The following is a 23,588-nucleotide window of genomic DNA, read 5'->3' as shown; positions in this document are numbered from 1 at the left end:
TATATTATTCCATCCATAAGATGTTCAAAAATATTATTTAAATTCCAGATGAGTGTACATCCGGAGTAGTTGATCTTCAGTGTTCATTTTCACAATAAATACTTTTGAACTGGTAAACGTTGACGAAATGAACAGTTCCTGATTAGTTCCGGTCATAGAAATCTATGTAAACATTGTAAAAAAAAAAGAAAAAAAAATTATACCTTGCACGGACTTGCAAACCACGCCTGAAACTCCAGGGGCGGAGGAGAAGAATTTGACTATTCCACCAGCCCAACTGTTTTCCTCTTCACTGTCAACGCAGACTTCCACAATGGCTGGAGTGGCATCTACGTTGGCCAAGAAGAGGGCATTGGCCGCTGGGTTTGGCACGAATGCCAACGCGTCAAAGTACCTAAACCAAGACTTCCAATCTCTCAGGAGCGAGTGTCTGAGAACAGGTTCAATATTTACCGATTGCACTTTTCCAGCTGCACCTGAGTCGCTCGGATTCAAAGAGCTTGGCCCGAATACTTCCAAAACCAGAGGTGTGCAATGGAAGCGACCTGGGGTAAATTACTGCGCCTCTTATACTCACTGCATTTACGCATGATTGAAGTGTCTGCTCTATGACTAGAAGTTCCCTGCACTTAATATATATATATATATATACACAAATAGACCAAAGTGTTATTAAAAATTGCATTTCCTATCACTGGAAGAAAAAAAACGCCTGAACATGTGTCAGTTGTTTTTAGATGGGCGAGTCCGGATGCGTGTCCTTTTTGATACCCGATGGCTAATCGGTGTAAATCCATTCACATTACAATATTATTTTCTAACTGAAGCCACTCATGTCTTGGGTTAAATCAATGACCGGTCAGAATGACTCATCCAGCTATTTAAACTAAACTTTAGTTACACATCTGATCTGATCCTACAGGGTTTTGGCTGTGGTATATGTGATCTGTGATCTGATCCTACAGGGTTTTGGCTGTGGTAGATCTGATCTGTGATCTCATCCTACAGGGTTTTGGCTGTGGTATATGTGATCTGTGATCTGATCCTACAGGGTTTTGGCTGTGGTAGATCTGATCTGTGATCTGATCCTACAGGGTTTTGGCTGTGGTATATGTGATCTGTGATCTGATCCTACAGGGTTTTGGCTGTGGTAGATCTGATCTGTGATCTGATCCTACAGGGTTTTGGCTGTGGTATATGTGATCTGTGATCTGATCCTACAGGGTTTTGGCTGTGGTAGATCTGATCTGTGATCTGATCCTACAGGGTTTTGGCTGTGGTATATGTGATCTGTGATCTGATCCTACAGGGTTTTGGCTGTGGTAGATCTGATCTGTGATCTGATCCTACAGGGTTTGGGCTGTGGTAGATCTGATCTGTGATCTGATCCTACAGGGTTTTGGCTGTGGTAGATCTGATCTGTGATCTGATCCTACAGGGTTTGGGCTGTGGTATATGTGATCTGATCCTACAGGGTTTGGGCTGTGGTAGATCTGATCTGTGATCTGATCCTACAGGGTTTGGGCTGTGGTAGATCTGATCTGTGATCTGATCCTACAGGGTTTTGGCTGTGGTAGATCTGATCTGTGATCTGATCCTACAGGGTTTGGGCTGTGGTATATCTGATCTGATCCTACAGGGTTTGGGCTGTGGTAGATCTGATCTGTGATCTGATCCTACAGGGTTTGGGCTGTGGTAGATCTGATCTGTGATCTGATCCTACAGGGTTTGGGCTGTGGTAGTGTTGACACTCCATGTCTAGGCTAACTCATGTGTACAGACATTATATCCCTGAGTTTGACTGTAAATAGGGCTGTTAAACATTGGCCCTCAGTATATCTTTCACAGTCTTACTCGTGTTTTGATCCCTCCCTGAATAGGAACTGGTGTCCAACCCAGAATTCATCATTGGTGGCGCCACGAGAACCGACATCTGCCAAGGAGGTCTGGGTAAGTCTACCTTTACATTAGGAGGTCTGGGTAAGTCTACCTTTACATTAGGAAGTCTGGGTAAGTCTACCTTTACATTAGGAGGGCTGGGTAAGTCTACCTTTACATTAGGAGGTCTGGGTAAGTCTACGCTTTACATTTGGAGGTCTGGGTAAGTCTACCTTTACATTAGGAGGTCTGGGTAAGTCTACGTTTATAATAGGAACCAAAACAGGAACCATACCAAAACCACAGGGCCGGTTTGCCAACAGTGTCCATGTTTTCATCTTAGAGGAAGACATGGTATAGTAGTCAAAGTGAATGTGATTGATGTAATAGCACAACCAGTTATTGCTTTAACCAATGAGGTGATTTGTTTTCCTAGACTAACCAATGACTAGCCTCCATCTCAGGTGGTTCTCTCTCTCACAAGGTATAATAAGGACTCAGCGGTCTGAGGCACTGCATTTCAGTGCAAAAGGTGTCACTATAGTACCTGGTTCGAATCCAGGCTGTATCACATCCGGCCGTAATTGGGAGTCCCATGGGGGCGGCACACAATTGGCCCCAGCGTCGTCCGGGTTAGGCCGGAGTAGGCCGGAGTATGCCGTCATTGTAAATAAGAATTTGTTCATAACTGACCGACTTACCTGGTTTAAATGAAGGTTGAATAAAGCATCGACCACAGAGATATATTTATATGGAAACCAATTCAGTAAGCCTGCTGGGGGGGGAAGTCCGGTCACTCTTTATGGGGATCGTCCCATATAGATGATCTACAGATGGTCATACTATCAACAATCTCTCTGTTGGTAACCAGCTGCTTGATAAGGTTAGGGTGAGGGTTAGGGTGAGGGCTAAGGTTAGGGTGAGGGTTAGGGTAAGGGCTAAGGTTAGGGTGAGGGTTAAGGTAAGGGCTAAGGTTAGGGTGAGGTCTAGGGTTAGGGTGAGGGCTAAGGTTAGGGTGAGGGTTAGGGTTAGGGTAAGGGCTAAGGTTAGGGTGAGGTCTAGGGTTAGGGTGAGGGCTAAGGTTAGGGTGAGGGTTAGGGTAAGGGCTAAGGTTAGGGTGAGGTCTAGGGTTAGGGTAAGGGCTAAGGTTAGGGTGAGGGTAAGGGCTAAGGTTAGGGTGAGGGTAAGGGCTAAGGTTAGGGTGAGGGCTAAGGTGAGGGCTAAGGTTAGGGTGAGGGCTAAGGTTAGGGTGAGGGCTAAGGTTAGGGTGAGGGCTAGGGTTAGGGTGAGGGCTAAGGTTAGGGTGAGGGCTAAGGTTAGGGTGAGGGCTAAGGTTAGGGTGAGGGCTAAGGTTAGGGTGAGGTCTAGGGTTAGGGTAAGGGCTAAGGTTAGGGTGAGGTCTAGGGTTAGGGTAAGGGCTAAGGTTAGGGTGAGGTCTAGGGTTAGGGTAAGGGCTAAGGTTAGGGTGAGGTCTAGGGTTAGGGTGAGGGCTAAGGTTAGGGTGAGGGCTAAGGTTAGGGTGAGGGCTAAGGTTAGGGTGAGGGCTAAGGTTAGGGTGAGGGCTAAGGTGAGGGCTAAGGTTAGGGTGAGGGCTAAGGTTAGGGTGAGGGCTAAGGTGAGGGCTAAGGTGAGGGCTAAGGTGAGGGCTAAGGGCTAAGGTTAGGGTGAGGGCTAAGGTTAGGGTGAGGGCTAAGGTTAGGGTGAGGGCTAAGGTTAGGGTGAAGGCTAGGGTGAGGGTTAAGGTTAGGGTGAGGGTTAAGGTTAAGGTTAGGGCTAAGGTTAGGGTGAAGGCTAGGGTGAGGGTTAAGGTTAGGGTGAGGGCTAAGGTTAGGGTGAGGGCTAAGGTTAGGGTGAGGGCTAAGGTTAGGGTGAGGGCTAAGGTGAGGGCTAAGGTTAGGGTGAGGGCTAAGGTTAGGGTGAGGGCTAAGGTGAGGGCTAAGGTGAGGGCTAAGGTGAGGGCTAAGGTGAGGGCTAAGGGCTAAGGTTAGGGTGAGGGCTAAGGTTAGGGTGAGGGCTAAGGTTAGGGTGAGGGCTAAGGTTAGGGTGAAGGCTAGGGTGAGGGTTAAGGTTAGGGTGAGGGCTAAGGTTAGGGTGAGGGCTAAGGTTAGGGTGAAGGCTAGGGTGAGGGTTAAGGTTAGGGTGAGGGCTAAGGTTAGGGCTAAGGTTAGGGTGAGGGCTAAGGTGAGGGCTAAGGTTAGGATGAGGGCTGAGGTGAGGGCTAAGGTTAGGGTGAGGGCTAAGGTGAGGGTTAAGGTGAGGGCTAAGGTTAGGGTGAGGGCTAAGGTGAGGGCTAAGGTTAGGGTGAGGGCTAAGGTGAGGGCTAAGGTTAGAGTGAGGGCTAAGGTGAGGGCTAGGGTGAGGGTGAGGTCTAGGGTTAGGGTGAGGGCTAAGGTGAGGGTGAGGTCTAGGGTTAGGGTGAGGGCTAGGGTTAGGGTGAGGGCTAGGGTTAGGGTGAGGTCTAGGGTTAGGGTGAGGTCTAGGGTTAGGGTGAGGTCTAGGATTAGGGTGAGGTCTAGGGTGAGGTCTAGGGTTAGGGTGAGGTCTAGGGTTAGGGTGAGGTCTAGGGTTAGGGTGAGGGCTAGGGTTAGGGTGAGGGCTAAGGTTAGGGTAAGGGTAAGGGCTAGGGTTAGAGTTAGTAGATAGTGAAAATGTCTATAGATAGATAGTCCATCTGTAGATGCTATAATGTCTATCCAAAGGGGTTAACTGAAGCCCTAATTAAACCAGTTACTGGAAAGCTCAGCAGTTCCTTTGAAAATGTCCATTTAGTCTTCATGTTAAGTTGATTTATTTTATCTTTATTTAACTAGGCAAGTCAGTTAAATTAAGAACAAATTCTTATTTACAATGATGGCCTAGGAACAGTGGGTTAACGGCCTTGTTCGGGGGCAGAACGACAGATTTTTACCTTGTCAGCTCAGGGATTCGATCTTGCAACCTTTCGGTTACTAGTCCAACGCTCTAACCACTAGGCTTCCTGACGCACCAGATAGTGTAGCCTCGTCCTCAACCGTTAAATCATCTTCTCTTCTGTGTGTGTGTGTGTGTGTGTGTGTGTGTGTGTGTGTGTGTGTGTGTCTGTGTCTGTGTGTGCGTGTGTGTGTGTTTCTGTGTGTGTGTGTGTGTGTCTGTGTGTGTGTGTGCGTGTGCGTGTGTGTGCGTGTGCGTGTGCGTGTCTGTGTCTGTGTCTGTGTCTGTGTGTGTGTGTGTGTGTGAGCGTGTCTGTGTGAGCGTGTGTGTGTGAGCGTGTGTGTGTGTCCGTGTGTGTGTGTGTGTGTGTGTGTGTGTGTGTGTGTGTGTGTGTCTGTGTGTGTGTGTGTGTGTGTGTGTGTAGGCTATATCATCCTCTGTTTCCTTTTAAGACAGAGGATAAAGGACACTTTTATTCACAGATCGCTTCAGATTTGTCAGTCCCCACAGGAGTGCGTGAGCTGTGAAGGTGTGGCTGTTACAAAGTAAACAGTTGCCCAGAGTAAACTAGTACACTGTGCTCTAACCAGTCGTGTTAGTTGACAGTCTGTCAGATAGCATATTCTATAGCGTGAGAGTTTGAGAGAGCAATGGCCGTGGTCGACTAAACCAGTTAAACTAGAATGAATGCCTCACTCACCGTAAACACGGTAGTTAAGCCAGGTTTAACCAGGGTAGGGATGGGGCCCGCCCAGAGGGAAATGTGTTGATAATTTGACTCATTATGCATAATTCATCTTTACACACACACACACACACATACACACACACCCACACCCACACACCAAACATGTGTCTCCTCTCTGTTCTCTCCAGGTGACTGCTGGCTCCTGGCGGCCATCGCCTCTCTGACCCTGAATGAAGATGTGATGGCCCGGGTCGTTCCTGAAGGACAAGGCTTTGGACGTGGAGAGTACGCTGGGATCTTCCACTTCCAGGTAGAGGCAGTGTCACATTCTAGAGTTAAACAGGCTGGATCACAAAATGCCAGCCTATGCATTACTTGTTATTAGGCTCTGGCACAAAGTACACTATAAATCAGTCCTATTCAAACTTTTTCAGCAAGGGGGTCAAATTTCTTTCCACCAGAATTACTAGTATTTTCCCCATGACCTTCTCTCGAACCCTGACCCCAGATCTAATTAACATTTACGTCATTTAGCAGACGCTAAATAGTGAGTGTAAATACAGTTTAATGACTCAACCTTATAACCCCTACATTTTTACCTCAACAAATTACCTTCAATTCATTTAGTACATTTTCATCTCTTTATCAAAACAAAAATAAATCAATTAATACATTTACTCAATAGTTTTATTCATTATTATTATCTTTCTCAAAATTATCTTTCCCAGACAATAATTTGTACTCCTGAATTTTCTGTTTCCCCCCCCCCGGTCCCCGACTTCGAATACCACTGCCATGAAAGAAACAGTGCTATATTGTGTATATAGTTCAAGTATTCAGTATTTAATGTGACTATACAGCTTAAATTAACCCTGCCAGACGTCACACCTTATTCTCATTCTGGAGAACGCAAGAACGGCTAGGGATGAGACGACCATAAGTCAAGCCCTGTCTTATGTTGTCTCATATATGTGGCATGAGAATAACTATGTGACACAGTATGAACAACACCCACATGAAGAGGCCCTGGTTTGCCCGCAGCACTATACAGTACCTTTGTCAAAGCCTCAGTTAGGTAGGGCGTATCCTCTGTCAGACGTGCATTACACCCTGGAGATGGGACAATCGGTTAAGTCACTTGTGGATTCCCTAAACTCAGTAATGTGATTACCTTCAGTTACTTTTGGATTCCCTAAACTCAGTAATGTGATTACCTTCAGTTACTTTTGGACTCCCTAAACTCAGTAATGTGACTACCTTCAGTTACTTTCGATTAAAGTATCTGTATTGTTGCTGGTAACATAACTAACTACTTTTTTTGTTTCTTTTTTTTTGTAATCATATTACATCTAACTGACTTACAAGCTACGTTTACCAGCAACCTTGTATAAAAGATGAACCGTTCTGGAAGTTTCCCTCCCTATCCAGATGGGTCATTGTGTTAACCTGAGACGAGGGTGTCCACCTACTCTGCCCGGGTGAAAAAAACGAGCTGCTTTTGGGGATGAAATGTAACTTCCTTTTGTTATTAAAATACTTCTTTTTTTTTACCAAGACCAATATAATTCTTCATGTTCTGTATTGTTCAGTGGCTTTTTTTCTCTAACATTTCATTAACATTTATATATTTTTTTCTCTAACATTTCATTAACATTTATATCTGGGGGAAAGAAGAAAAAAACGTAGGATTTCATAACCTAAGGGACAGATTTAAATTAACTAGGGGAGAGGGGCTGGTTCAACTCAATGTGTCGTTAACAAAAATGCACCCCACCCCCTCCCCAACATTAAAAATGTTTCCACATGACCCTCCCCTTGTATTGTAAGATAAATTGAACATCCTTCGCCTCAGAATTAACCCAGGATAATGTTCACCACCAAAAAAAATAGTTAAAAATTATATGACAGCCGAACGCTCTAGGAGCTCAGATACAATAATTGAATAACTTAATGAATATCCAACAATTCCACCAAAAGTGTAGAGGCGGCAGGTAGCCTAGTGGTTAGAGTGTAGAGGTGGCAGGTAGCCTAGTGGTTAGAGTGTAGGGATGGCAGGTAGCCTAGTGGTTAGAGTGTAGGGATGGCAGGTAGCCTAGTGGTTAGAGTGTAGGGATGGCAGGTAGCCTAGTGGTTAGAGTGTAGGGGCGGCAGGTAGCCTAGTGGTTAGAGTGTAGGGACGGCAGGTAGCCTAGTGGTTAGAGTGTTGAGGCGGCAGGTAGCCTAGTGGTTAGAGTGTAGGGACGGTAGGTAGCCTAGTGGTTAGAGTGTAGGGACGGCAGGTAGCCTAGTGGTTAGAGTGTAGGGACGGCAGATAGCCTAGTGGTTACAGTGTAGGGACGGCAGGTAGCCTCGTGGTTAGAGTGTAGGGGCGGGATGTAGCCTAGTTTGGACCATTTTGTCTGAGAGGATTAACATATTATTAGGAGAGGCTGCTGTCAGTCAACACTACCACTAGGAGAGGCTGCTGTCTGTCAACACTACCACTAGGAGAGTTTGCTGTCTGTCAACACTACCACTAGGAGAGGCTGCTGTCTGTCAACACTACCACTAGGAGAGGCTGCTGTCTGTCAACACTACCACTAGGAGAGGCTGCTGTCTGTCAACACTACCACTAGGAGAGGCTGCTGTCTGTCAACACTACCACTAGGAGAGGCTGCTGTCTGTCAACACTACCACTAGGAGAGGCTGCTGTCTGTCAACACTACCACTAGGAGAGGCTGCTGTCTGTCAACACTACCACTAGGAGAGTTTGCTGTCTGTCAATACTACCACTAGGAGAGGCTGCTGTTTGTCAACACTACCACTAGGAGAGGCTACTGTCTGTCAACACTACCACTAGGAGAGGCTGCTGTCTGTCAACACTACCACTAGGAGAGGCTACTGTCTGTCAACACTACCACTAGGAGAGGCTGCTGTCTGTCAACACTACCACTAGGAGAGGCTGCTGTCTGTCAATACTACCACTAGGAGAGGCTGCTGTTTGTCAACACTACCACTAGGAGAGGCTACTGTCTGTCAACACTACCACTAGGAGAGGCTGCTGTCTGTCAACACTACCACTAGGAGAGGCTACTGTCTGTCAACACTACCACTAGGAGAGGCTGCTGTCTGTCAACACTACCACTAGGAGAGGCTGCTGTCTGTCAACACTACCACTAGGAGAGGCTACTGTCTGTCAACACTACCACTAGGAGAGGCTGCTGTCAACACTACCACTAGGAGAGGCTGCTGTCTGTCAACACTACCACTAGGAGAGGCTGCTGTCTGTCAACACTACCACTAGGAGAGGCTACTGTCTGTCAACGCTACCACTAGGAGAGGCTGCTGTCTGTCAACACTACCACTAGGAGAGGCTGCTGTCTGTCAACACTACCACTAGGAGAGGCTGCTGTCTGTCAACACTACCACTAGGAGAGGCTGCTGTCTGTCAACACTACCACTAGGAGAGGCTGCTGTCTGTCAACGCTACCACTAGGAGACGCTGCTGTTTGTCAACACTACCACTAGGAGAGGCTGCTGTCTGTCAACACTACCACTAGGAGAGGCTGCTGTCTGTCAACACTACCACTAGGAGAGTTTGCTGTCTGTCAACACTACCACTAGGAGAGGCTGCTGTCTGTCAACACTACCACTAGGAGAGGCTGCTGTCTGTCAACACTACCACTAGGAGAGGCTGCTGTCAACACTACCACTAGGAGAGGCTGCTGTCTGTCAACACTACCACTAGGAGAGGCTGCTGTCAGTCAACACTACCACTAGGAGAGGCTGCTGTCTGTCAACACTACCACTAGGAGAGGCTGCTGTCTGTCAACACTACCACTAGGAGAGGCTGCTGTCTGTCAACACTACCACTAGGAGAGGCTGCTGTCTGTCAACACTACCACTAGGAGAGGCTGCTGTCTGTCAACACTACCACTAGGAGAGGCTGCTGTCTGTCAACACTACCACTAGGAGAGGCTGCTGTCAACACTACCACTAGGAGAGGCTGCTGTCTGTCAACACTACCACTAGGAGAGGCTGCTGTCTGTCAACACTACCACTAGGAGAGGCTGCTGTCTGTCAACACTACCACTAGGAGAGTTTGCTGTCTGTCAACACTACCACTAGGAGAGGCTGCTGTCTGTCAACACTACCACTAGGAGAGGCTGCTGTCTGTCAACACTACCACTAGGAGAGGCTGCTGTCTGTCAACACTACCACTAGGAGAGGCTGCTGTCTGTCAACACTACCACTAGGAGAGGCTGCTGTCTGTCAACACTACCACTAGGAGAGGCTGCTGTCTGTCAACACTACCACTAGGAGAGGCTGCTGTCAGTCAACACTGCCACTAGGAGAGGCTGCTGTCTGTCAACACTACCACTAGGAGAGTTTGCTGTCTGTCAACACTACCACTAGGAGAGGCTGCTGTCAGTCAACACTACCACTAGGAGAGGCTGCTGTCTGTCAACACTACCACTAGGAGAGGCTGCTGTCTGTCAACACTACCACTAGGAGAGGCTGCTGTCTGTCAACACTACCACTAGGAGAGGCTGCTGTCTGTCAACACTACCATTTGTAGAGTTTGCTGTCTGTCAACACTACCACTAGGCAGTTTCAACTGTTCTGCCTTATTATTATTCGACCATGCTGGTCATTTATGAACATTTGAACATCTTGGCCATGTTCGGTTATAATCTCTACCCGGCACAGCCAGAAGAGGACTGGCCACCCCACATAGCCTGGTTCCTCTCTAGGTTTCTTCCTAGGTTTTGGCTTTTCTAGGGAGTTTTTCCTAGCCACCGTGCTTCTACACCTGCATTGCTTGCTGTTTGGGGTTTTAGGCTGGGTTTCTGTACAGCACTTTGAGATATCAGCTGATGTACGAAGGGCTATATAAATAAATTTGATTTGATTTGATTTGTGGAGAAAGTACTAAATTGTCATACTTGAGTAAAATTAAAGATTCCTTAATAGAAAATGACTCAAGTAATCGTGAAAGTCACCCAGTAAAATAGTACTTAAGTAATAGTCTAAAAGTATTTGTTTTTAAATGTAATATATGCTAAAATGTAATTAAGTATCAAAAGTAAAAGTATAAATAATTTAAAATTCCTTATATTAAACAAACCATGTAAAGTTTACACCACTGCCACTAGGAGACGCTGCTCTCCTACACATATCAGCCATGTCTAGAAACAATCACTTTACCTCTACCATCCGAGAAACAATCCCTTTACCTCTATCACCCAAGACCCTAGAAACAATCCCTTTACCTCTTCCACCCTAGACCCTAGAAACAATCCCTTTACCTCTACCGCCCTAGAAACAGTCCCTTTACCTCTACCACCCTACCAACCTAGAAACAATCCCTTTACCTCTACCACCATAGACCCTAGAAACAATCCCTTTACCTCTACCACCCTAGAAACAATCCCTTTACCTCTACCACCCTAGACCCTAGAAACAATCCCTTTACCTCTTCCACTATAGAAACAATCCCTTTACCTCTACCACCCTAGACACTAGAAACAATCCCTTTACCTCTACCACCCTAGAAACAGTCCCTTTACCTCTACTGCCATACCACCCTAGAAACAATCCCTTTACCTCTACCACCATAGACCCTAGAAACAATTCCTTTACCTCTACCACCCTAGAAACAATCCCTTTACCTCTACCACCCTAGACCCTAGAAACAATCCCTTTACCTCTTCCACTATAGAAACAATCCCTTTACCTCTACCACTATAGAAACAATCCCTTTACCTCTACCACTATAGAAACAATCCCTTTACCTCTACCACCCTAGACACTAGAAACAATCCCTTTACCTCTTCCACTATAGAAACAATCCCTTTACCTCTACCACCCTAGACCCTAGAAACAATCCCTTTACCTCTTCCACTATAGAAACAATCCCTTTACCTCTTCCACTATAGAAACAATCCCTTTACCTCTTCCACTATAGAAACAATCCCTTTACCTCTACCACTATAGAAACAATCCCTTTACCTCTACCACTATAGAAACAATCCCTTTACCTCTACCACCCTAGACACTAGAAACAATCCCTTTACCTCTTCCACTATAGAAACAATCCCTTTACCTCTACCACTATAGAAACAATCCCTTTACCTCTACCACCCTAGACACTAGAAACAATCCCTTTACCTCTTCCACTATAGAAACAATCCCTTTACCTCTACCACTATAGAAACAATCCCTTTACCTCTACCACCCTAGACACTAGAAACAATCCCTTTACCTCTTCCACTATAGAAACAATCCCTTTACCTCTACCATTATAGAAACAATCCCTTTACCTCTACCACCCTAGACACTAGAAACAATCCCTTTACCTCTACCACTCTAGACACTAGAAACAATCCCTTTACCTCTTCCACTATAGAAACAATCCCTTTACCTCTACCACTATAGAAACAATCCCTTTACCTCTACCACCCTAGACACTAGAAACAATCCCTTTACCTCTTCCACTATAGAAACAATCCCTTTACCTCTTCCACTATAGAAACAATCCCTTTACCTCTTCCACTATAGAAACAATCCCTTTACCTCTACCACTATAGAAACAATCCCTTTACCTCTACCACTATAGAAACAATCCCTTTACCTCTACCACCCTAGACACTAGAAACAATCCCTTTACCTCTTCCACTATAGAAACAATCCCTTTACCTCTACCACTATAGAAACAATCCCTTTACCTCTACCACCCTAGACACTAGAAACAATCCCTTTACCTCTTCCACTATAGAAACAATCCCTTTACCTCTACCACTATAGAAACAATCCCTTTACCTCTACCACCCTAGACACTAGAAACAATCCCTTTACCTCTTCCACTATAGAAACAATCCCTTTAACTCTTCCACTATAGAAACAATCCCTTTACCTCTACCACCCTAGACACTAGAAACAATCCCTTTACCTCTTCCACTATAGAAACAATCCCTTTACCTCTACCACCCTAGACCCTAGAAACAATCCCTTTACCTCTACCACCCTAGACACTAGAAACAATCTCTTTACCTCTTTATTTATTTATTTATTTTTATTTCACCTTTATTTAACCAGGTAGGCTAGTTGAGAACAAGTTCTCATTTGCAACTGCGACCTGGCCAAGATAAAGCTTAGCAGTGTGAACAGACAACACAGAGTTACACATGGAGTAAACAATTAACAAGTCAATAACACAGTACAAAAAAAGGCGAGTCTATATACATTGTGTGCAAAAGGCATGAGGAGGTAGGCGAATAATTACAATTTTGCAGATTAGCACTGGAGTGATAAATGATCAGATGGTCATGTACAGGTAGAGATACTGGTGTGCAAAAGAGCAGAAAAGTAAATAAATAAAAACAGTGTGGGGGGTGAGGTAGGTGAAAATGGGTGGGTGGGCTATTTACCAATAGACTATGTACAGCTGCAGCGATCGGTTAGCTGCTCGGATAGCACATGTTTGAAGTTGGTGAGGGAGATAAAAGTCTCCAACTTCAGGGATTTTTGCAATTCGTTCCAGTCACAGGCAGCAGAGTACTGGAACGAAAGGTGGCCAAATGAGGTGTTGGCTTCAGGGATGATCAGTGAGATACACCTGCTGGAGCGCGTGCTACGGATGGGTGTTGCCATCGTGACCAGTGAACTGAGATAAGGCGGAGCTTTACCTAGCATGGACTTGTAGATGACCTGGAGCCAGTGGGTCTGGCGACGAATATGTAGCGAGGGCCAGCCGACTAGAGCATACAAGTCGCAGTGGTGGGTGGTATAAGTTGCTTTAGTGACAAAACGGATGGCACCGTGATAAACTGCATCCAGTTTGCTGAGTAGAGTGTTGGAAGCAATTTTGTAGATGACATCGCCGAAGTCGAGGATCGGTAAGATAGTCAGTTTTACTAGGGTAAGTTTGGCGGCGTGAGTGAAGGAGGCTTTGTTGCGGAATAGAAAGCCGACTCTTGATTTGATTTTCGATTGGAGATGTTTGATATGAGTCTGGAAGGAGAGTTTACAATCTAGCCAGACACCTAGGTACTTATAGGTGTCCAAATATTCAAAGTCGGAACCACCCTAGAAACAATCCCTTTACCTCTACCACCCTAGACCCTAGAAACAATCCCTTAACCCCTACCACCCTAGAAACAATCCCTTTACCTCTACCACCCTACCACCCTAGAAACAATCCCTTTACCCCTATCACCCTAGAAACAATCCCTTTACCCCTAACACCATAGAAACAATCCCTTAACCCCTACCACCATAGAAACAATCCCTTTTCCTCTACCACCCTAGAAACAATCCCTTTACCTCTACCACCCTAGAAACAATCCCTTTATCCCTACCACCCTCGACACTAGAAACAATCCCCCCCTACCACCCTAGACACTAGAAACAATCCCTTAACCCCTACCACCCTAGACACTAGAAACAATCCCTTAACCCCTACCACCCTAGACACTATAAACAATCCCCCCCTACCACCCTAGACACTAGAAACAATCCCTTTACCTCTACCACCCTAGACACTAGAAACATTCCCTTAACCCCTACCACCCTAGACACTAGAAACAATCCCTTAACCCCTACCACCCTAGAAACAATCCCTTAACCCCTACCACCCTAGACACAATCCCTTAACCCCTACCACCCTAGACATTAGAAACAATCCCTTAACCCCTACCACCCTAGACACAATCCCTTAACCCCTACCACCCTAGACACTAGAAACACTCACTCACCTAATGAGAGGTGTGGTGTGGGAAACGTTGTGTTTAGCGCAGAGGACACCTCAGTCAGTCAGAATGAGGTTTTATGCAATCGCACATTCCCCGTCATGGATCTAACAGAAACCCCCTCCAGCCAATTCTTACACTAATTGCTGACAGGGAGCACATTTTGCTTATGGGCCCTTCCCGACAATGCAAAGATAAATAGAACAATAATAATGAGGAATAAATCCACAGCGAGTAATGATAACTTGGATATATATACATGGGGGTGCCAGTACCGAGTCCTTGTGCAGGGTATGAGGTAATTGAGTTAGATATGTACATACAGGTTGGGATAAAGTGACTAGGCAACAGGATAGATAATAAACAGTAGTAATGGCAGCGTATGTGATGAGTCAAAAGAGTTAGTGCAAAAAGGGTCAATGCAGATAGTTGAGGTGTCTATTGGTTAAAGATGCACAATGCAGAAATCACTCCACCATTTCTTGGTTGGTAAAATTCTAATATTTCGCCCTAATTTCACTTTATGTGACAAAACAAGCAAGTCTAGTATAGAAAATCATTGTACCATCTAAACTGCTGTGAAATATATTTTCCATAACCCGAACATAGTGTATTGTCAGCAATTTGAAGCTGGTGTACAAAACCGAAAAGTAAAAGGCGCAAAAATGAAACTTGGGAAGCATAGAAATAGTGCACATAGAACAGATCAACTGCTTTTTAGACTTTATTTCAATGCGAATGACAGATCTATAACTAACATTTCTATGTGAATTTGGTTGGGTCGCATGAAAAGTTATAAATTGCAGCTTTAACAATTGAACTAACTATTTAGTAGTCTTATGGGTTGGGGGTAGAAGCTGTTCAGGGTCCTGTTGATTCCAAACCTGGTGCATTGGTACCACTTGCCGTGTGGTAGCAGAGAGAAAAGTCTATGACTTGGGTGGCTGGATTCTTTGACAATTTTTAGGGCCTTCCTCTGACACCGCCTGGTATGGAGGTCCTGGATGGCAGGGAGCTCGGCCCCAGTGATGTATACTCACAGCGACTGTGGAGAGCGTAATCGCACAGTCGTCCGGGAACAGCTGGTGCTCTCATGCATGGTTCAGTGTTGCTAGCCTTAAAGCGAGGATAGAAGGTATTTAGCTCGTCTGGTAGGCTTGCGTCACTCGGCAGCTCATGGCTGGGTTTCCCTTTGTAATCCGTGATAGTTTGCAAGCCCGTACCACACCCGGCAAGCATCAGAGCCGGTGTAGTAGGATTTGATCTTGGTTCTGTATTGACGCTTTGCCTGTTTGATGGTTCGTCAGAGGGCATAGCGGGATTTTTTTATAAGCGGCCAAATTAGTGTTCTGCTCCTTGAAAGCGGCAGCTCTAGTCATTAGCTCGGTGTGGATGTTGCCTGTAACCCATGGCTTCTATTTGCGATATGTACGTGCGATGCACTTTTTAACGGAGCTGTTGAGCGACGTGGTACATTACATTTACATTTACATTTAAGTCATTTAGCAGACGCTCTTATCCAGAGCGACTTACAAATTGGTGAATTCACCTTCTGACATCAGTGGAACAGCCACTTTACAATAGTGCATCTAAATCATTTAAGGGGGGGGGGGTGAGAAGGATTACTTTATCCTATCCTAGGTAGTGCCATCGGATGAATCCCGGAACATAGTCCAGTCTGTGCTAACAAAACAATAGCTTCGCATCTGCGTCATCTGACCACTTCCGTATTGAGTGCGTCACTGGTACTTCCTGTTTTGAGTTTTTGCTTGTAAACAGGAATCAGGAGGATAGAGTTATGGTCAGATTTGCCAAGTGGAGGACAGGGGAGAGCTTTGTATGCGTCTCTGTGTGGAGTAAAGGTGACCTAGAGTTTTTTTCACCTCTAGTTGCACAGGTGACATGCTGGTAGAAATGAGATAAAACGGATTTCATTTTTCCTGCATTAAAGTTTCCGCCTCTCGGTGTTGTTTACTTACGGCCCTATACAATTGTGTGGCGCTATTGAAAGCATTGGTTTGTGGTGGTAAATAGACAGCTACGAAAAACACAAAGCCATCTTCTCCTTCTTCAAGTGTCTGGGATTTGGGTCTGGTCCGGGATAATCCATGTCTTTCACCTCTGACTCATTGAGGTAGTCCTGGCCCAAATCGAGGGTAATGATAGCTGTTCTGATGTCCAGAAGCTCTTTGCGGTCATAGGAAACGATGGCGGAAACATTATGTACCAAACAAAGTCACGATCGGTACAAGAAAATATACAAAATAGAACAAATGGTCAGGAGCCTATAAAACTGCCGCTATTCCCTCCAGCACCATTGTCTGCAAAGAGTTCTGGAATGTTTGTCCGGCAACATTCTCTGCAAAGAGTTCTGGAATATTTGTCCGGCAACATTCTCTGCAAAGAGTTCTGGAATGTTTGTCCGGCAACATTCTCTGCAAAGAGTTCTGGAATATTTGTCCGGCAACATTCTCTGCAAAGAGTTCTGGAATGTTTGTCCGGCAACATTCTCTGCAAAGAGTTCTGGAATGTTTGTCCGGCACCATTCTCTGCAAAGAGTTCTGGAATGTTTGTCCGGGCACCATTCTCTGCAATTCTCTGTAAACCATTCTTTCGTTCTGGAATGCAATGCGGATCCTTCTCATTTGTTGAAGTGGAAATGTAGAATGTTGTCTGTTGTGGTCCTCTTCAGTTCTGGCAGTTTGGTGAGTGGGTGGACGTGGTGATTGACGACCGGCTGCCAACGAAGGATGGAAAGCTGCTGTTTGTTCACTCAGCCGAGGGCTCTGAGTTCTGGAGCGCCCTGCTGGAGAAGGCCTACGCCAAGTAAGATACAGCACCATAGTACATACATGGTTTATGCTAAGACACAGCACCATAATATATACATGGTTTATGCTAAGATACAGCACCATAGTACATACATGGTTTATGCTAAGATACAGTACTGTAATACATACATGGTTTATGCTAAGATACAGCACCATAATACATATGTAACGGATGTGAAACGGCTAGCTTAGTTAGCAGTGCACGCTGAATAGTGTTTCAATCGGTGACGTCACTTACTCTGAGACCTTGAAGTAGTGGTTCCCCTTTGCTCTGCAAGGGCCGTGGCTTTTTTGGAGCGATGGGTAACGATGCTTCGTGGGTGACTGTTGGTGATGTGTGCAGAGGGTCCCTGGTTCGCGCCCGGGTATGGGCAAGGGGACGGTCTAAAGTTATACTGTTACACATACATGGTTTATGCTAAGATACAGCACCATAATACATACATGGTTTATGCTAAGATACAGCACCATAATACATACATGGTTTATGCTAAGATACAGCACCATAATACATACATGGTTTATGCTAAGATACAGCACCATAATACATACATGGTTTATGCTAAGATACAGCACCATAATACATACATGGTTTATGCTAAGATACAGCACCATAATACATACATGGTTTATGCTAAGATACAGCACCATAATACATACATGGTTTATGCTAAGATACAGCACCATAGTACATACATGGTTCATGCTAAGATACAGCACCATAGTACATACATGGTTTATGCTAAGATACAGCACCATAATACATACATGGTTTATGCTAAGATACAGCACCATAGTACATACATGGTTTATGCTAAGACACAGCACCATAGTACATACATGGTTTATGCTAAGACACAGCACCATAGCACATACATGGTTTATGCTAAGATACAGCACCATAATACATATGTGGTTTGTGCTAAGATACAGCAACGTAATGCATACAGTAGGTGGTTTATGCTAAGATACAGCAACGTAATGCATACAGTACGTGGTTTGTGCTAAGATATATTTGAATATATTGTCTGTCTCTCTGTCTCTCTCAGGGTGAATGGATGCTATGAGGCTGAATATATTGTCTGTCTCTCTCAGGGTGAATGGATGCTATGAGGCTGAATATATTGTCTGTCTCTCTCAGGGTGAATGGATGCTATGAGTCTGAATATATTGTCTGTCTCTCTCAGGGTGAATGGATGCTATGAGGCTGAATATATTGTCTGTCTCTCTCAGGGTGAATGGATGCTATGAGTCTGAATACATTGCCTGTCTCTCTGTCTCAGGGTGAATGGATGCTATGAGGCTGAATATATTGTCTGTCTCTCTGTCTCAGGGTGAATGGATGCTACGAGGCTGAATATATTGTCTGTCTCTCTCAGGGTGAATGGATGCTATGAGTCTGAATACATTGTCTGTCTCTCTGTCTCTCTCAGGGTGAATGGATGCTATGAGGCTGAATATATTGTCTGTCTCTCTCTCTCAGGGTGAATGGATGCTATGAGGCTGAATATATTGTCTGTCTCTCTGTCTCTCTCAGGGTGAATGGATGCTATGAGGCTCTCTCCGGTGGCTCCACCACTGAGGGCTTTGAGGACTTCACAGGAGGGATAGCGGAGAACTACGACCTGAAGAAGGCTCCCTCCGACCTGTTCCAGATCATCAGGAAAGCCCTGGCCTCTGGAGCTCTGCTGGGCTGCTCCATCGACGTGTGTACATCTTCAGAATATAACATTTATATTACTATTATCATCATCATCCAGTTTGGAAGGTTTCAGGTTTAATTTGCCGTGTGTAATGAAAACATGATTGTGATATGTAGTTGTTTTACGGGATAAGACCATCTTCTATATAAAAAAAAACATAATGGAGACTGTTACATGCAGTGAAGGACATGATAATATCTAAGATTTGGTTTTAATAGCATGAGACTTGGTGGGGGGGGGGGGGGTTCTTCACTGCACTGTGTCACGAAACATAAGTCGCTCTAGATAAAAACATCACCTTTTTAAATGCAGTAAACATTTGGGGGTGGTTTCCTGGGCACAGATTAAGCCTAATCCTAGACTAAAAAGCAAGCTGAACGAACTGTGTCCGTGGATAATTATTTTAGTGCAGGTTCTATGTGCGGTTTGGTTGAGTTTTTCCATGGTGTGGTTATGATTCAGTTTACGGTTCGGTTCCCTGTCTCTCCAGATCACCAGTCAAGCAGACTCGGAGGCCGTCACCTATCAGAAGCTGGTGAAAGGACACGCCTACTCTCTGACCGGGGCTATGGAGGTAACGTTAGACAGACTCACTATGTCATACAGCACGGGAGGGCCCCCGACTGGAGGGCAGAATTTGGCCCGCTGTTGGTTTCATTTGGCCCCCCAAGTTTTCGGAGCAACCCCCCAACACAAAAAAAAGATGGTAAAACACCAGGAAATCATCTCCTGGTGATTTTAATTTAAGAAATCTGCTCCCAAGTATTCCAAAGCATAAGAGAGAGACCTTTGATCATATTCAAATGTAAGCAAAGTTTGAAATTATAAAGTTTTAGTCAAACATTATCTACTTTGGGCTTCTTCCGGTCAATTTGCAGTCTACTCAACAACAACAACTGCAACAACAACTACAACAACAACAACAACAATGTCCATCGGCTGAATCTAGTTGTCGATCCCTGTCATACAATATATCCACAAAGTCCAAGCCTGGTCGCAGGTCTGTTTGTGCTTTATAGGCAACTTTTATATATGATGTATGCATTATGTTGAGTGTGTCATGAACAACTACAACAACAACAATGTCCATCGGCTGAATCTAGTTGTCGATCCCTGTCATACAATATATCCACAAAGTCCAAGCCTGGTCGCAGGTCTGTTTGTGCTTTATAGGCAACTTTTATATATGATGTATGCATTATGTTGAGTGTGTCATGTGTCTATGTTGCATACAGCAGTACTGTGTGACTGACACAAGTTAATCTTGACAACGACCATATATATATGAGTTGGCTATACAACACCAACAGATTCAGTCTATCAAAGTTCCTCATAGTATATGACAGTAGTCGCCAACCGATCGATCGCGATCTACTGGTCGTTGTTCAATGCATTACGAGTCTATCACCAAATATTTCTGTTGAAAATTCAAGGATAAAAGCACTTTTTTGTGTGTTGCGCTGTTGACTTCCGGTGCACTTGATTCAGAAGTCCTGCGCACCGGATAAGCAGTGTTCCCATCTTGAACCATTCAATTTGTCTGAAAAAACAAACTCCGCCTACCCGGCGGACCGGGAGATCTGTGGGTAAATCGAGTTCGCCTGCTGGGCTGGCCAATCAGATAGCTCAAAATCACTGCGCGAACAGAGCTTCGACGGACACAGCAACGTTTGATACTAACCTACGTAAAATGAACTAACTTAAAGCCATGACTACAGAGAAACTGTCAAAGAGCTGCAGTTTTTGACTGAGTTCATTTTTCTGTTTTTATTCAGCACAAAACATAAAAGCTCTTCTCTGTAATTCCACTTGCGCTGCAGCTGCAATGAATGAGTAGCCGATTATATCGATAGCTCTGCGTTTTAATTATTATTAGCAGCTCGTCGTGTCCATTTTAATATTGATGGATATTTGACATTCTCTGTTCATAGGAACAACATTTAATTTGTTCATGAGGCAGATGCGAAGCGTTACGCCACCAGGTGGAAGACTGGTCCCTCTGATCAGTCTCACCGGAGGACAGGAAGGCGAGAGCGAGCAGGGACTGTGAGAGGCGGACCTTCTGCAGCTCTCTCCCTCCCTCCGCTGAGACGAGACTAATACCGTGTTCAAATCAACTGGGAAGTCGTAATCTCCGACTTCCGAATTCAATGCGTTCCAGACAACTGGGAACTCGGGGGAAAAAAACGAGATCTGACTGAGATCTGGCATATAGCCAATATGCTGTGATAATGTATTAGACCAGGCATATAGCCAATATGCTGTGATAATGTATTAGACCAGGCATATAGCCAATATGCTGTGATAATGTATTAGACCAGGCATATAGCCAATATGCTGTGATAATGTATTAGACCAGGCATATAGCCAATATGCTGTGATAATGTATTAGACCAGGCATATAGCCAATATGCTGTGATAATGTATTAGACCAGGCATATAGCCAATATGCTGTGATAATGTATTAGACCAGGCATATAGCCATTATGCTGTGATAATGTATTAGACCAGGCATATAGCCAATATGCTGTGATAATGTATTAGACCAGGCATATAGCCAATATGCTGTGATAATGTATTAGACCAGGCATATAGCCAATATGCTGTGATAATGTATTAGACCAGGCATATAGCCAATATGCTGTGATAATGTATTAGACCAGGCATATAGCCAATATGCTGTGATAATGTATTAGACCAGGCATATAGCCAATATGCTGTGATAATGTATTAGACCAGGCATATAGCCAATATGCTGTGATAATGTATTGGACCAGGCATATAGCCAATATGCTGTGATAATGTATTAGACCAGGCATATAGCCAATATGCTGTGATAATGTATTAGACCAGGCATATAGCCAATATGCTGTGATAATGTATTAGACCAGGCATATAGCCAATATGCTGTGATAATGTATTAGACCAGGCATATAGCCAATATGCTGTGATAATGTATTAGACCAGGCATATAGCCAATATGCTGTGATAATGTATTAGACCAGTCATATAGCCAATATGCTGTGATAATGTATTAGACCAGGCATATAGCCAATATGCTGTGATAATGTATTAGACCAGGCATATAGCCAATATGCTGTGATAATGTATTAGACCAGGCATATAGCCAATATGCTGTGATAATGTATTAGATCAGGCATATAGCCAATATGCTGTGATAATGTATTAGACCAGGCATATAGCCAATATGCTGTGATAATGTATTAGACCAGGCATATAGCCAATATGCTGTGATAATGTATTAGACCAGGCATATAGCCAATATGCTGTGATAATGTATTAGACCAGGCATATAGCCAATATGCTGTGATAATGTATTAGACCAGGCATATAGCCAATATGCTGTGATAATGTATTAGACCAGGCATACAGCCAATATGCTGTGATAATGTATTAGACCAGGCATACAGCCAATATGCTGTGATAATGTATTAGACCAGGCATACAGCCAATATGCTGTGATAATGTATTAGACCAGGCATACAGCCAATATGCTGTGATAATGTATTAGACCAGGCATATAGCCAATATGCTGTGATAATGTATTAGACCAGGCATATAGCCAATATGCTGTGATAATGTATTAGACCAGGCATATAGCCAATATGCTGTGATAATGTATTAGACCAGGCATATAGCCAATATGCTGTGATAATGTATAAGACCAGGCATATAGCCAATATGCTGTGATAATGTATTAGACCAGGCATATGGCCAATATGCTGTGATAATGTATTGGACCAGGCATATAGCCAATATGATGTGATAATGTATTAGACCAGGCATATAGCCAATATGATGTGATAATGTATTAGACCAGGCATATAGCCACTATGCTGTGATAATGTATTAGACCAGGCATATAGCCAATATGATGTGATAATGTATTAGGGCTACTGTACACCTCATTCATACATAACTGTTTTTATTCTGTTAATTTTATAAATCTGAGCGGTAGATCTGAACTTACTTTTTGACTGCGAAAGTTGATCTTGACTCAGAAATTGTTGGTGACGACTGATGTGTGAGATCTGTCTGAACCCAAAGCAGGACCTAACTACTGTATGATGACCTTACTAAACCAGGTGAACTACCGTGGCCGCAAAGAGAAGCTGGTCAGAGTACGTAACCCCTGGGGAACAGTGGAGTGGACTGGGGCCTGGAGTGACAAGTAAGAGAGAACCTCAGAGTAGGGTGTTCAATTCAAACTGGGTGGGTTCAATTCATCCTGGGTGGGTTCAATTCAAACTGGGTGGGTTCAATTCAAACTGGGTGGGTTCAATTCAAACTGGGTGGGTTCAATTCAAACTGGGTGAGTTCAATTCAAACTGGGTGGGTTCAATTCAAACTGGGTGGGTTCAATTCAAACTGGGTGGGTTCAATTCAAACTGGGTTGGTTCAATTCAAACTGGGTGGGTTCAATTCAAACTGGGTGGGTTCAATTCAAACTGGGTGGGTTCAATTCAAACTGGGTGGGTTCAATTCAAACTGGGTGGGTTCAATTCAAACTGGGTGGGTTCAATTCAAACTGGGTGAGTTCAATTCAAACTGGGTGGGTTCAATTCAAACTGGGTGAGTTCAATTCAAACTGGGTGGGTTCAATTCAAACTGGGTGGGTTCAATTCAAACTGGGTGGGTTCAATTCAAACTGGGTGAGTTCAATTCAAACTGGGTGGGTTCAATTCAAACTGGGTGGGTTCAATTCAAACTGGGTGGGTTCAATTCAAACTGGGTGGGTTCAATTCAAACTGGGTGAGTTCAATTCAAACTGGGTGGGTTCAATTCAAACTGGGTGGGTTCAATTCAAACTGGGTGGGTTCAATTCAAA

General features: G+C 44.4%; 1 protein-coding gene across 1 annotated transcript in view; it reads left to right on the top strand.

Annotated features, from left to right (window-relative positions):
* The first annotated feature begins 242 nt into the window (after positions 1-242).
* Positions 243-23,588, top strand: part of LOC135505262 (calpain-2 catalytic subunit-like) — a 44,558-nt gene continuing 21,212 nt past the window's right edge. The window contains exons 1-7 of the mRNA XM_064924471.1: positions 243-550; positions 1,881-1,950; positions 5,665-5,786; positions 16,898-17,031; positions 18,574-18,742; positions 19,230-19,313; positions 22,846-22,931. Of these exons, the coding sequence (XP_064780543.1) occupies positions 314-550; positions 1,881-1,950; positions 5,665-5,786; positions 16,898-17,031; positions 18,574-18,742; positions 19,230-19,313; positions 22,846-22,931 (902 nt within the window). The 5' untranslated portion in view covers positions 243-313. The remainder of the gene's footprint in view (positions 551-1,880; positions 1,951-5,664; positions 5,787-16,897; positions 17,032-18,573; positions 18,743-19,229; positions 19,314-22,845; positions 22,932-23,588) is intronic.

Source organism: Oncorhynchus masou, chromosome 18, assembly GCF_036934945.1.
Source record: "Oncorhynchus masou masou isolate Uvic2021 chromosome 18, UVic_Omas_1.1, whole genome shotgun sequence".
NCBI classification, from domain to species: domain Eukaryota; kingdom Metazoa; phylum Chordata; class Actinopteri; order Salmoniformes; family Salmonidae; genus Oncorhynchus; species Oncorhynchus masou.
This window is presented reverse-complemented; position numbering and strand designations above follow the sequence as displayed.